This window comes from Prunus dulcis, chromosome 7 (assembly GCF_902201215.1).
Source record: "Prunus dulcis chromosome 7, ALMONDv2, whole genome shotgun sequence".
Lineage (NCBI taxonomy): Eukaryota > Viridiplantae > Streptophyta > Magnoliopsida > Rosales > Rosaceae > Prunus > Prunus dulcis.
The window spans coordinates 6,638,458-6,654,380 of NC_047656.1; the positions used below are offsets into that span (position 1 = coordinate 6,638,458).

Sequence of the window (15,923 nt, forward strand, 5' to 3'; positions counted from 1 at the left end):
CACCTAACGCGCATGCGCTAAATCCACAGGGTTCTTCGTTTTACAGCACAGCCCACCACTAAAATCTCCCATGCGTTTAAGTCTTTGGTGACTTTTCTTAATCTTTTACACCCAAAAAGCTAAAAGACAATGATTTCTGGTCAACAAACATAACCCTTCTTTGATCATCTCCGGCGTGCAATATCATCCCAATGCTTTGCTTCCTTCATTGGCCCATTATATACACTGCTATTATAAAGAGAAACCAAAAGGCAGAGAAAGGGCCCTACAAAACCAAAGCTACCTTACTGATTTCAAATTCACCAATCATTCAAGCCTGGAATTCTGGGGGCCTTACTGCCTTTTCCCTTAGCATGGACGGAACGCAGCTTCTTCATGGAAGCTCACTCCCAGAGTTTCGGCTGCAAGCTGCATAGACTTCAAGTATTCTATAGCTTTGTCTATAATGAACACTGAATCCTTGCCCTTAGCATCAGGAATCACGCTCTCAAAAACTCTAATTTTCTCACGAATTGTGTCTTTTTGGACTTCATCTTACCCACAGTAGAATGTATTTCCTCTCCTTGGATCTGGCCAAGTCCGTAGCTCGATTCCATATTGTTCCCGTGCCCGTGAGATCCATACGGCTGTATCAAATTAACAACAGTCTCCATTGGTGATAATTGCCTGTAACCACCCTTGAGTAATTTATGCCTTTTGTTTGAAGCATCAGAACTGATGACCTTCTCTGTTAATTCCTCCACATGTTCTTTCTTTCCATAACTCACTTGAAGATCTATTGGAGAATGACCCGTGCTTTTTACTTCATCATCCTCACCACAATCACTGTCATTATCATCTCCGTCATCATCATTATTATCTTCATCATCATAATCATCAGAGTAAAGCAATGCATTGATTTCTTCTGTGTCTTCATGCATCTCACTCTCTTCAATTATGTGATTCACACCGATCTCTTCATGCAAGAGGTGCTCGGTTGAACCAATTTGGTTCATGCTGATTGTTAGTCCTGCTTCATGTGAACCATAACCATAAACGAACTTTTTACTGGCAAATGGTGGATCCTGGCTAGGAGGGCAATCAGAATTATATATTAGCTTTGTTTCATTCCCAGACATTGGCCTAACTCCGAGCCACCGAGACAGCTCCGGATGGCGAAGCGGCACAATCACCTCCATCTTCAGCTCCTCTATCACCTTCTCCATCCCACCTAAGTCACTAAACCTCAGCCAAAGTCCTCTGTCGGCTAGAATAACTCAGGTTCACCGGAGAATAGCTCATGCAAATCTCCCTTCCCGCCGGAACATCATGGATCATCCTAATCACCATATCGGTGTTGCGGTCGCCGTCAGCGTCGACATAACCGAATCTGCAGGCATTGGGGAGACAATCGTGGTTGCAGAACGAAGCCTTTGGATAACTGGCGTAGGCTCTGCTGGACCTCTGCGAATTTTCCGAGAAGGGCTCCATTAATCCAAAGGCATTTAGCTTGTCCTTGGCCAGCAGAGCCACCGAGAGCTCCGTCGAAAACAGCTGCTGCTCTTGGAGAGCGGAAGGAGGAGCGCAGAGGGAAGAGATGAGATCATGCAGAAAGTGGCATTCTCAGACTCAGTGAAGAGTTTTGTTAATGCTGGAGCTGACTCCAGCCATGGGTCTGGGGGTTGGTAGGTGATGGCAATCACAATGATTATCAGTACTGAGAACACAAACACTGAGAAGCAGAGATTGCTTATGAGCTTTATCAGGTTTTGCCCAATGGCTTAGTGGCCGGTTTTGATTCTTTCATGAATTTTTGAAGAAAACCCAGGTAGTAAAACCAATCAGATCTTGGAGTGCATGAACTACATTTTGGTGGGTATTGAGAGAAAGTAGAAGAAAAGGAAGGAACTTGAGTGGAAATGAATGGGAAAATACAGAAATTTACTTACATGAGATGTGAAACTGGAGCTGTGGAGGGTTGGTTGATTTCCGAATTAAGGCTGATCGGTACATGTCCTGCCATGCAGGGCTTGCAGAGGTTGCTCCAAAGCTTTAACATGTTCTATGCGAAGGAGGGAAAGCCTTCAGGGGGATGTTGGGTTGCATGCTGGTGGCTGCCATGGCTGTGGTGGTGATTGTGGTGGGAAGAGGTGGGAGAGGTGGTGGATCCATTTCTGCTTGCTGCCCGTGGTCTTCTATGGCAATGCTCTGTGTACTGGAGAGAGAGATGAGAGAAGAGAGAAAAACTGATTGGAGAGAGAGAGAGAGAGAAAGAGTGTCACGGGAGAGATAGTAACATCTGAAAAAAATCCTCTTTTTTTTTTTCTTTTTTTTTTCAGTTACTATTTTTTTTTTTTAAATTTGGATTTGGATTCTTACAATCTACCCCCCTTATAAAAATTTCGTCCTCAAAATTTACATCCCTGTCATTCGAAGGGGAGAAGGACTACTCCTGTATTGGCTACTCGGGTTACTACACCGCGTATAATGCTGAAAACTAAACACGTCCCATTCCAAAATCTGATCTGCTTGTTTCCCACACCTTCTATAATCTCATTGTAGGTTACTCCTACTTCCTTTCAGAAATCGAAAGTGATCATAAGAACCTTATTGATTCATGTCGGAGAGTTATTCCTTACTGATAAGTCTTACTGTTCCTTATAAGATCTCTATTTTAAACTTTTGCTTTTCATGTCATATAATTCAACCTTTTACTCATAAAAATCAAATCAAGATTCTGAACTTAACCTGCGCATATTATTAAAATACGAAAGGAACATAATATAGATAGATTTTTTTTTTCCATCTGCAATGAAGGTGCAGGTCCTGTAAAATCTATTAAATTACATTATGTTCTGGAAGCCTCTGAAGGAATAGGACGACGCCTCTTAAGCCTAGCCATGAGTCTCTCGTGGTCTTCCAAAATTCTTTCATTAGAGACCTGTAGCATGTTTAGCCTTCTCAGTGTATCATCGGAGTACGAACTCACCAGTTTCAACAAGGAGTTGTTCTCTCCTTTGAATTTCTCAACTTCCCGTTGAGACTCACGAAGCCTTCTTTGAAGAGACAAATTTTCAGTTGTTAGCTGCTGAACCTCGTTTGCTCTAGCCCGCAAACGATCAGCCATGTTTGAAACAGAAACAGCACTCTGGATGCTAAAAGCCATTGAGTCATTAATAGCCTCTTCCTCAGACCTTCCTGTCAACAGCAGTTCATCCATTGGAGTAATGAAATTCCTAGCTACTATGACTGCAGTAGCATCATTCATCATCACATAATCATTAATTGTGAGATGACGATTCTGGGATACAAAGGATGGACGCCAAACTGTAGCGTCACTAACTGTTGTGGGAACATCATTTAAATTGAAATCATTTGGGCAGGAAGAAGATGAAGCCATTGTAAGAAGGTTTCAAAGAAAGTCTTACAAAAAAAAAAAACTAAGTTTCAGAGAATGAAGGAAATTGGTTTGAAAGGCTGTGGCTCAATCAAGTTCTGCGAAGGCAATATCTATAGCTGAAAATGTGGCAACTTTTCGGATTCCAAAATCTTCTCGAATCCCCACATTATCTTTCTCTTTCACAAGAGTCCAAAACTTCACGTGGCCTCTAATAATGCTGTCGGTAATTTCGGCATTTCCACGTATTATCTCGGATATGATGAGGGTCTCAAAACGGTCGGATTAGCCCCCTTAAGACCAAAAACTGGCAAGGATTTTCACAGATAAGATCTTGCAATGCTATGGAATACAACTCCTTATGATTTAGATCAAGAAACCCAGGTCAAGTTCCAGTTGAACTCAGCTAAAGGAAGCTTTTAGAAATTGATTACAGTTTAATACTACAATTCTCCCCAGACAGATGCTCAACTTATGAGAATGACTTAAACTTTAGAAGAATTGTTGGGGCATTGTATATTGCAGTTTCAGAGAGTGTTGGGAGTAAAAAGTTACCACTAACGACAGTTGTCAGATAAACTGAGCTTCCTGGGATTACAAATCTCAAATTGCCATTGGTATCTATAATTAAAATGTTTTCAAATGATGCTCAATACGAGGCATAGTATGGATCACCCAAGTATGAAGATGGAATGTCAAGCAAAGTTTATGGGAATCTGAAAATACTATAGGAAATAAAGAGCTTTAGTGGATTAAGCAGAAAAAGACTCAAGCGACCTAGGATTGGCAAGGAGTTACGTAGATATTAGAAGAAGGATCTTCAGTTGGGTATTCTTCGATATTTATCACCTAAAGAAGGTGTAGTGAAATTGAAGGAAGCAAGGGAGAAGAATCCTAGCATTATCAGACCCAATGAGATTATAGAATGTGTGGGAAACAAGCAGTTCAGATGTTGGAATAGAAAGTGTTTAACTTTCAGTGATCTTTGCAGTGCAATATAGTAAACCGAGTTGCAGATACAGGAGTAGTTTTCTCCCCTCCTTGAATGACAGAGATGTAAATTTCGAGGAAGAAATTTTTATAAGGGGGGTAGATTGTAATAACCCAAAACAAAATATCCTAAAATTAGTATTAATTTATTCTAGCGGAAAGACGACTTTGTCCTCACCTCTTTTAAGAGGGGGAAAAGTTGACTTTTTGACCGAGAAGGAATTTGGGAATTCCGTTTACGCCGTTGCGTAGAGCACGGCGAAACGAGTCCGTAGATACGGAGTAGACCCGAATCGGAGTTGTAACGAAGAAATTACGGTCAAAATACTCACGAGGGCAAAATGGAAATTTGGGAGATCATTTTTTTTTTAAAACCTGTTTTCTTCTCCCTCTCTCACTCTCTCTCTCTCTCTCTCTCCCTCCCGATAGTTTCAGGAAACCATTCGGGCAGCCACCTTCCAAGCCACCCCAACGCTGCCTCAAGCCATCCCGACCCTCTGGAACGGACCCAGCAGCACCGGCCAGCTCCCGCCATCAACCTCAGCCCGTCCGCCGCCCCTGCTGCTGCTGTCTGGAGCCGTTGGAAAACGCAGCAGTTTTGGCCGATTTTCCAACCTCCGTTTCTCCCTCATCCGGACACCAAATCAGTCGTGTGAGGTATCGATTTCTAGCTATTTTTCGTGCTCTAACTGATGGTTGGCTGGGTTTAGATCGATTTCACCTCTAGGTTGCTCAATTTTCGATTTGAAATCGGCCGAACTTCGGCCGCCGGAATCGGCCATTTCCGGCCAGTTTTTGGGGGTTGTCCAAGAACAAAAGTGACTCCAAATGAGGTGTTTTACCTAGGGTAGGAGTTTGGAGTCTCGGTTCCAAGATTTTTTTCGGCACACCCGAATCGCTTTGGACACCCGATCGGTCCGCGCGTGTGGCGGCGCGTGGGCCAGGGTGGTAGCACGGCTCTGGCCAGTTTTGAGACCCTCGTGCCATCACGAGCATGTAGGATTTCGCGGATCTCAATTCGGAGTCCGTTTGAGCCCCGAACGGATTTTCCATAATATGCGATTCCCGGGTGCAGCGTCGTCTAGCTGTTGGATCACACCCCATTTCGGATATGTTGTTCTACATTGTTTCTGGATCGTGTAGGATTCGATGGATTGCGAATCGGAGTCTCGGATACTCCGAAATCGCGAACCCTGGGGCTAGGGTTTGGAATTTAAGCGATAACGCGATTTTGGCTAATCCGACCGTCCATTTCGGACCAAACTCGCAGGACATGGGTTTTACACAGTAAGGAACCTCTAGAGAATCTCAGATTTGCCATCGGAGATCGTGGACCCCACGGGGTTCCAGATCGACTGGTCTAACAGTTTATCGCTTTGTAAAGTTTCCGGTCTTTTAAGGCCATTCTAATTATCTGAAATGCTACGGTGGGCATAGAGTTGACTTTAAAAGGAGAGCACGCATTTCTAGGAGCCGGGGGTCAGGGTATTTAATTTAATGTTTTTATTGAGCAGTTTAGTAATTGAATATTCATGGTTAAACAGGCATCAGAGGCCAAACTGAACCACAGGAGGGACCTTCAAGAGGTCCAGCTAGCTCGGACCAGCAGTGAGTGGACCTTTCTTTTATAAATGATTTTATGCAAATGCATTGCATTTATTGATCTTGAATAAGTATTCTTGCAAGTCTTGAGCAGGTTTTATACGGTTAAATACTTTGAGTTACATATATTATCGAGGTTATATTAGCAGCAGACATTGAGCTTTATATAACAAAAATAGTAGTAGCATTACGACTACATTTAAATTATCAGATTTCAGAGAATTATCAGAGAATTATTTTTCGTCCACCATGAATTATAGAAATGCAGAGTTTGAGTTTTCTATCAGATAAAAAGGGCAGCACAGTTATAGATTGATTACAGATTCAGTTATTCCTCAGATCTTTCAGAAATATTATTATATTATTATGTTACATTTTCTCAGCAGTTTATATTTTCTTAAACCACTGTGGGTACCCAGCTACAGAAGCAGATTGCCGTCAAATAAGACGATGTCTACGGACATCCAGGTTGCCTTCGGTTTATGTTGCCTTCGGATATGATGATGTCTACAGACATCCAGTTTACTTACAGTTCAGTCAGTGCACTTGACATTGCCTCACGAGTTTTGGGGACGCCCGGACCGTGAGTGCCAGGATTGCGGATCGGGCTGACTACGGTCTCCTGAATCCTGCCAGGAATTGCGGATCAGGCTAACTACGGTCTCCTGAATCCTGCCAGTTTGCAGCTCGGATACACCCTGTGACGCCGAGACCTGCCAGAGGAATTGACGGATACCAGGAATTGACGGATACCAGGAGTTGACGGAAATTAAAAGGGTACACCCAGTTGGTAACTTTAGAGGAATTTCAGTGCAATTATGCAAATATTGATTTTAGTGATTTTACTTGAGTTTCTTAATATCGAGCAGTAACGGTATATATATGTTTACCTAAATGCTTTGGACTTATCATAATTCAAGTGCAGTTTAAATATTCAGTTGTATGATTATCATTATTTTTACAGTGGGGGTTATTATGTTCATATACTGTTTTCTAGAACTTTATTTTGGTCCACTCACACTTTGAAATGTTTTGCGCCCCCCAGGCAGTCGAGGGTGCAGGAATCCACCACCAGGCCTTCTCCTAGCTCCCACGCTACTTCCAAGCTGTAGGATTCCTTGTAACCTACTTAAATTCTTGTAAACAATTAGTAACTGCTCTGATATCTGGTTGGATTGGAAAACCAGAACTGGTGATTATTTGATTACCCTATTCTGGCTGTTGGTGTAGATTTATCAGTTTGTTTGACAGGTGGAAACATTTGGGTTTGCTCAAATTACAGGGGAGATTTTGCCGAATTTTCGGCAAGAGTCTAAGGAAATTTTTAACCGTATTTATTAGCAGGAAGGGTAAAGAGGTCATTGTGCTCGACATTTGCCAGGTGTCGGACACGCACAGGGCTTGGCCCGAATTCCAAAGCGGAAATTGGGTCGGGTCCTGTCAATTTGATTGTAATAACCCAAAACAAAATATCCTAAAATTAGTATTAATTTATTCTAGCGGAAATACGACTTTGTCCTCACCTCTTTTAAGAGGGGGGAAAGTTGACTTCTTGACCAAGAAGGAATTTGGCAATTCCACCTATGCCGTTGCGTAGAGCTTGACGATACGAGTTCGTAGACACGTGGCACGCCCAATTTCGAATTGTAACTAACGGGAAAAGGTCTAAAAACGAAAAGGACGTAAAAGGAATTTTGAATTTCTTATTGCTACAGTACCACTACAGTACCCGAACTCTTTCTATTTTTCTCTCCTTCTTCTGGTTCGAGCACTCTCACTCTCTCTCTCTCTCTCTCTCTCTCTCTCTCTCTCTCTCTCTCTCTCTCCCTCCCGATAGTTCAGAAAAAACCAGAAGGGCAGCCACCTTCCAAGCCACCCCGACCCTCCGGAACGGACCCAGCAGCACCGGCCAGCTCCCGCCATCAACCTCAGCCCGTCCGCAGCCCTGCTGGAGCCGCTGGAAACTGTTGGAAAACGCAGCAGTTTTGGCCGATTTTCCAACCTCAGTTTCTCCCTCATCCGGACACCAAATCAGTCATGTGAGGTATCGATTTCTAGCTATTTTTCGTGCTCTAACTGATGGTTGGCTGGGTTTAGATCGATTTCACCTCTAGGTTGCTCAAATTTTGATTTGAAATCGGCCGAACTTCGGCCGCCGGAATCAGCCATTTCCGGCCATGTTTTGGGGGTTGTCCAAGAACAAAAGTGACTCCAAATAGGGTGTTTTACCTAGGGTAGGAGTTTGGAGTCTCGGTTCTACGATTTTTCGGCGGACCGGAAATCGCTTTGGACACCCGGTCGGCCCGCACGTGTGGCGGCGCGTGGGCCAGGGTGGTGGCACGGGTCTGGCCAGTTTTTAGGTCCTCGTGTCGTCACGAGCGCGTGGGATTTCGTGAATCTCGATTCGGAGTCCGTTTGAGCCCCGAACGGATTTTCCATATCACGCGATCCGTGGGTGCAGTGTCGTTTAACCGTTGGATCGCGCTGAATTTAGGATATGTTGTTCTACAATGTTTCAGGATCGTGTAGGATTCAACGGATTGCGAATCGGAGTCCCGGATACTCCGGAATCGCGAACCCTAGGGTTAGGGTTAGGGTTTTAAGCGGTAAGGCGATTTTGGCCGATCCGACCGTCCGATTCGGACCAAATCCGCAGAACTTGGTTCCCGCCCTATGAGAAACCTTCCGGGAAGCTCAGATTGGCCATCGGAGATCGTGGACCCCACGGGTCCCGGGTCGGCCGATCTGACAGTTTATCGCTTAGCTGAGCGTCGGACCTTCCTAAATTGGTCCAAGTGTCCAAAAAGGGCTAATGTGGGCATAGGAGTGAAACGCATGTATTTCTAAGAGTCGGGGGCAGGGTACTTAATTTAAATTCTATTTATCCAGCAGTTTATTAATTTATTATTCATGGATAATCAGGTACCAGAAGTCCAGCAAATCCACAGGAGGGACCTTCAAGAGGTCCAGCTAGCTCGGACCAGCAATGAGTGGACCTTTCTTTTATAAATGCTTTTATGCATATGCATTTAATTTATTGATCTTGAATAAGTATTCTTGCAAGTCTTGAGCAGGTTTTATACAGTTAAATTATCAGATTTCAGAGAATTTTCAGATAATTATTTTTAGTCCACCATGAATTTTCAAAAGCAGAGTTTGAGTTTTCTATCAGATAAAAAGGGCAGCACAGTTATAGACTAAATAAAGATTCAGTTATTCATCAGATCTTTCAGAAATATGATGATATTTATATATTATATTTTCTCAGCAGTTTATATTTTCTTAAACCACTGTGGGTACCCAGTTACAAAACAGGTTGCCGTCAAATAAGACGATGTCTACAGACATCCAGTTTACTTTCAGTTACGTCAGTGCACTTGACATTTGCCTCACGAGTTTTGGGGACGCCCGGACTGTGAGTGCCAGGATTTGCGGCTCGGCTGACTTTATGTCCCCGAGACCTGCCAGGAATTGCGGATCAGGCTGACTACGGTCTCCTGAATCCTGCCAGGATTGCGGCTCGGATACACTATGTGTCGCCGAGACCTGCCAGGGGAATTGACGGATTTTACCGAGGATTCGACAGTTTTACAGGGGATACACCTAGGTGGTAGTTTTAAAGAAATTTCAGTGCTTTTATGAAAATATTGATTTCAGTGATTGTACTCAATAATTCCTTGGTATTGAGCATATCCTACGTCTGGGTATATATATATAGATATGTATATATTTATGTGAATGCTTGAATTTACCCTAATTCAGTGCAGTTTACATATTCAGTTTATGATTATCATTATTTTTACAGTGGGGGTTAGTATGTTCAGACACTGTTTGAGAACTCTATTTTGGTCCACTCACACTTTTAATGTTTTGCGCCCCCCAGGCCGTAGAAGAACGAAGGAAACCACTCGGGCCATCATCCTAGCTCCTGACCCCCCACCAAAGTGTAGGAACTCGTTGTAACTTTCCTTGGGTCTGTAAATGTGTATAGAAATGCTATGATATTTTGTTGAACTTGAGAAACTGAAGTTGAGATGTGTTGGTTGTTTTAAATCTGGCGGTTGGTGTGTTAGTTTTGACTATTTGACAGGTGGAAGACTTGGGTATGGTCAAAATACAGAGGAGACTTTGCCGAATTTTCGGCAGCCGTCTGAAGGGAAATTTTTTTTTTTCCAAAAGAAGTTGGTAATGGAAAGGATAAAAAGGTCATTCGTGCCCGGCATTCTCCAGGTGTCGGACACGCACAGGATTCGGCTCGGATTCCAAAGCGGAAATTGGGTCGGGTCCTGTCAGACTTGCTTTACCTCCAGATCTATCTCGGCTGCATGATGTATTCCATGTCTCGATGCTCCGGAAGTACATTCCAGACCCATCTCATGTACTGGAGGAGCAACCAATCGAGCTGCAAGAAGATCTGACTTATGTAGAGCAGCCAGTGCAAATTTTAGATCGAAAGATGCAAGTCTTACGCTCGAGAGAGATTCCGCTTGTGAAAGTTTTATGGAGGAGCCACACAGTGGAAGAGGCTACCTGGGAATCTGAGGATCAGATGCGGGAACAATACCCGTATCTCTTCGAGTAACAGGTACATAAATTTCGAGGACGAAATTTTCTTAAGGGGGGTAGATTGTAATAACCCAAAACAAAATATCCTAAAATTAGTATTAATTTATTCTAGCGGAAATACGACTTTGTTCTCACCTCTTTTAAGAGGGGGGAAAAGTTGACTTCTTGACCAAGAAAGAATTTGGCAATTCCACCTACGCCGTTGCGTAGAGCTTGACGATACGAGTTCGTAGACACGTGGCATGCCCAATTTCGAATTGTAACTAACGAGAAAAGGTCTAAAAACGAAAAGGACGTAAAAGGAATTTTGAATTTCTTATTGCTACAGTACCCGAACTCTTTCTATTTTTCTCTCCTTCTTCTGGTTCGAGCACTCTCTCTCTCTCTCTCTCTCTCTCTCTCTCTCTCTCTCTCTCTCTCTCTCTCCCTCCCGATAGTTCAGAAAAAACCAGAAGGGCAGCCACCTTCCAAGCCACCCCGACCCTCCGGACCCACAGCACCCCGCCAGCCGCCATCAACCTCAGCCGCCCGCCGCCTGGCTGGAGCGCTGAAACTGCTGGAAAATGCAGTTTTGGCCGATTTTCCAACCTCAGTTTAGGGTAAAAATAATGATAATCATAAACTGAATATGTAAACTGCACTGAATTAGGGTAAATTCAAGCATTCACATAGATATATACATATCTATATATATATACCCAGACGTAGGATATGCTCAATACCAAGGAATTATTGAGTACAATCACTGAAATCAATAATTTCATAAAAGCACTGAAATTTCTTTAAAACTACCACCTAGGTGTATCCCTGTAAAACTGTCGAATCCTCTGTAAAATCCGTCAATTCCCCTGGCAGGTCTCGGCGACACATAGTGTATCCGAGCCGCAATCCTGGCAGGATTCAGGAGACCGTAGTCAGCCTGATCCGCAATTCCTGGCAGGTCTCGGGGACATAAAGTCAGCCGAGCCGCAAATCCTGGCACTCACGGTCCGGGCGTCCCCAAAACTCGTGAGGCAAATGTCAAGTGCACTGACGTAACTGAAAGTAAACTGGATGTCTGTAGACATCGTCTATTTGACGGCAACCTGTTTCTGTAACTGGGTACCCACAGTGGTTTAAGAAAATATAAACTGCTGAGAAAATATAATATATAAATATCATCATATTTCTGAAAGATCTGATGAATAACTGAATCTTTATTCAGTCTATAACTGTGCTGCCCTTTTTATCTGATAGAAAACTCAAACTCTGCTTTTGAAAATTCATGGTGGACTAAAAATAATTATCTGAAAATTCTCTGAAATCTGATAATTTAACTGTATAAAACCTGCTCAAGACTTGCAAGAATACTTATTCAAGATCAATAAATGCAATGCATTTGCATAAAATCATTTATAAAAGAAAGGTCCACTCACTGCTAGTCCGAGCTAGCTGGACCTCTTGAAGGTCCCTCCTGTGGTTCAGTTTGGACTCTGATGCCTGTTTAACCATGAATATTCAATTACTAAACTGCTCAATAAAAACATGAAATTAAATACCCTGACCCCCGGCTCCTAGAAATGCGTGCTCTCCTTTTAAAGTCAACTCTATGCCCACCGTAGCATTTCAGATAATTAGAATGGCCTTAAAAGGCCGGAAACTTTACAAAGCGATAAACTGTTAGACCGGTCGATCCGGAACCCCGTGGGGTCCACGATCTCCGATGGCAAATCTGAGATTCTCTAGAGGTTCCTTACTGTGTAAAACCCATGTCCTGCAAGTTTGGTCCGAAATGGACGGTCGGATTAGCCAAAATCGCGTTATCGCTTAAATTCCAAACCCTAGCCCCAGGGTTCGCGACTTCGGAGTATCCGAGACTCCGATTCGCAATCCATCGAATCCTACACGATCCAGAAACAATGTAGAACAACATATCCGAAATGGGGTGCGATCCAACGGCTAGACGACGCTGCACCCGGGAATCGCATATTATGGAAAATCCGTTCGGGGCTCAAATGGATCCGAATTGAGATCCGCGAAATCCTACACGCTCGTGATGGCACGAGGGTCTCAAAACTGGCCAGAGCCGTGCCACCACCCTGGCCCACGCGCCCCCACACGCGCGGACCGATCGGGTGTCCAAAGCGATTCGGGTGTGCCGAAAAAACTCTTGGAACCGAGACTCCAAACTCCTACCCTAGGTAAAACACCTCATTTGGAGTCACTTTTGTTCTTGGACAGCCCCCAAAAACTGGCCGGAAATGGCCGATTCCGGCGGCCGAAGTTCGGCCGATTTCAAATCGAAAATTGAGCAACCTAGAGGTGAAATCGATCTAAACCCAGCCAACCATCAGTTAGAGCACGAAAAATAGCTAGAAATCGATACCTCACACGACTGATTTGGTGTCCGGATGAGGGAGAAACGGAGGTTGGAAAATCGGCCAAAACTGCTGCGTTTTCCAACGGCTCCAGACAGCAGCAGCAGGGGCGGCGGACGGGCTGAGGTTGATGGCGGGAGCTGGCCAGTGCTGCTGGGTCCATTCCGGAGGGTCGGGATGGCTTGAGGCAGCGTTGGGGTGGCTTGGAAGGTGGCTGCCCGAATGGTTTCCCGAAACTATCGGGAGGGGGAGAGAGAGAGAGAGAGTGAGAGAGGGAGAAGAAAACAGGTTTTAAAAAAAAAAAAATGATCTCCCAAATTTCCATTTTGCCCTCGTGAGTATTTCGACCGTAATTTCTTCGTTACAACTCCGATTCGGGTCTACTCCGTATCTACGGACTCGTTTCGCCGTGCTCTACGCAACGGCGTGAGTTGGGTTTCTTCCCAAGTTAGGTGTCCTACTGGGCTAGAAATATATTTGGGCCCAGCCTTGGATTTTTTGGGCCCCAACAATGGTCATGATGAGCCCTAATATGGTTTTCGTGAGCCTTAGTACAGTTCTGATAAGCCTTAGTCCGATTCTACTAAACCTTAGTATGGTTCTTGTAAGCCTTAATATGGTTCTAGTTAGTCATAATATGATTCTAGTAAGCTATAATATGGTTCTAGTGTGCGTTAATACGTTTTTGGTTAGCTTTTATACGATTCTAGCAAGCCTTAGTATGGTTCCAGTACACCTCATATGGTTTAGATAATTCATAATATAAATTTGATAAGCCATGTTAATGTTCTGTAAGCCATAATATAGTTCCAGTAAGTCACAAAATGATTCTAGTGAGCTTTAATATCGTTTTGGTGAGCCTTAATATGGTTCTAACAAAGCCATAAAATGATTCTAGTGAGTTTTAAAATCGTTTTCGACAGAACCCGACCCAAATCCCACTTTGAAATCCACGTCGAACCCCGTACGTGTCTAACACCTAACAGGTGTCGGGCACAAATAACCAAAGTACCATTCTTACCCTAATCCAAAAACTGCTTTAGGGTATGGCTTTTACTGGAAAACTGATAGAGTCTCCCTTGAAAAAGACCAAAAACCAAGAATTTTACCTGCACAGCAAACTCAAATAATTTCCCAAGCGTTCAACAAATTCAACTTCACAAAACTGATCATAACAAACCAATCATAAACTTGCGACTGCACCTAGGTTAGCCTAGGTTGCCTACGTACCCTTATTGAGGGATCAAGCCACACGTAGTTCTTTATACAAGAAACAAAGTTCAACCCATATGTAAGCACATGAACTAAATATTCCTTCACACTTTCCTAAAACCAAAAGCTTCAAACTCTAATCAATTCGCTGAAACAAACTCATCTCTTAAGAAAGTAGTTGTGAATTGTATAAAATTCTTAAAACTTAGAAAACTCTCAATCATTGTCTCATAAATCTGAAAACATGTATTAAAACCTTCACCAATAAGTACCAAGATAAAATCATCAATTTCAGTTTAAAACATCTTAAAACTCAAATACACTCCACCTAGGCGTTCCCCCATCATAATCCGTCAATTCCAATAATGTTCCGTCAAAATAAGTACCATATATGCTACAACATCGCAGAACTCGAGGGACACGTGGTCAGTCCGAGAACGCATATCTTTGCAAAACTAGGGGGACACCTAGTCAACTCGAGAACACATATCCTCGCAAAATCGAGTGATTAGCCTGGAACGCATGTCCATCAATTCCCCTAGCAAGACTTAGGAAGATATAATCAACCTGAATGCAAATCCTCACACTACACAGTTCAGGCATCCTCGAGACTAGGGAGGTGTTGTCATAAATGACTAGACTATTCCGAAGGCAACTGCCCCGGGGGGGAGGGGGTTGGTACTCCTGCGGTGGGTTTGAAAACCATTTTCCGAAACTTATCATAAAATTCCTCTTTTTCTACAAATCCACTTTCATAAATCCATTTCCAAATCCTTTCTCAACTTTCCAAAAATCAGTTCTTCAATAAATAACCAAAAATCCCTTTTTTAAAATGAGGTCAATTCCAACATTCCTTAATTTGAATTTGACCATGCAAAATCTCTCAAAACTATTCTCAAACTACATTCAAATACGTACAATACACTATTGAGAAAACTAGTGTTCATAAGTCATCGATTTCAAGCCATTGAGCATATATTTAAATATAGACATATAATCAGGCATTTAATTCTTATTCATTCCAAAACCCAGTTATCTAAGCCATTCCCAACTCCACACAATTAAACATAATATAACATGCTTGGAAGGTAAAAGTGAATGTATAATAATTCATAAGCATTCAATGAAACTCTCATAACATAATACCATTTTAAAACAAACCTCCAATTACAATTACAATTACAACTACTAAATAGCCTCAACCGAGTTGACATAGACCACTATCTAAGTCAACTGGGCTTGTGGGGCCCACATCCTCAATTTGTTATATGATAATTCCTATTGGTCCATAACCATAAGTTGAACTCATCCAAGAAGTCTCATCACGATCCAAATATGAGATTTCTCTGCAATTTCATCAAGAAAATCAAAAGCATCTTCAGGATCTTTATACATAAAATTTTCATTGCACATCGTCTCAATAAATTGTCGATCTTTAGGTGTTAAGCCATCACAAAAATGACTTACCACCCTCCATCTTTCAAAACCATGGTGAGGACATAACATTAACAAATCTTTAAATCTTTCCCAAGCTTGAGGTAAAGACTCAGTATCTTTTTGAGAAAATGTGGTCATCTGTCTTTTCAAAGAATTTGTCTTTTGAATTGGGAAAAATTTCTTGAAAAATTCAGTTTGCATTTCAAGCCATGTTCCAATTGTTCTTGGCCTTAGAGAATAAAGCCAAGTTTTCGCTTTATCTTTCAGTGAAAATGGAAATTTTTTTTAACAAAACTGTATCAAGCCTACACCCTTGTGTTGGAAAAGTTCCACAAACTTCCTCAAACTCACGCACATGTGAATATGGATTTTCAGATTCCATT

At 42.7% G+C, this 15,923-nt stretch overlaps 1 protein-coding gene and 1 non-coding gene across 2 annotated transcripts; one reads left to right on the forward strand and one right to left on the reverse strand.

Annotated features, from left to right (window-relative positions):
* Positions 1–320: 320 nt before the first annotated feature.
* LOC117635273 (transcription factor SAC51-like) lies at positions 321–1,205 on the reverse strand. Its single transcript, XM_034369620.1, is given in 2 exon segments — positions 321–521; positions 524–1,205. Coding segments are annotated over 2 exon segments (855 nt in total). The 3' UTR covers positions 321–348.
* A 14,381-nt stretch (positions 1,206–15,586) lies between these two features.
* LOC117636221 lies at positions 15,587–15,695 on the forward strand. The gene has a single exon (XR_004587022.1). It is a non-coding gene; the product is annotated as a small nucleolar RNA R71 (small nucleolar RNA).
* Positions 15,696–15,923: the final 228 nt, after the last annotated feature.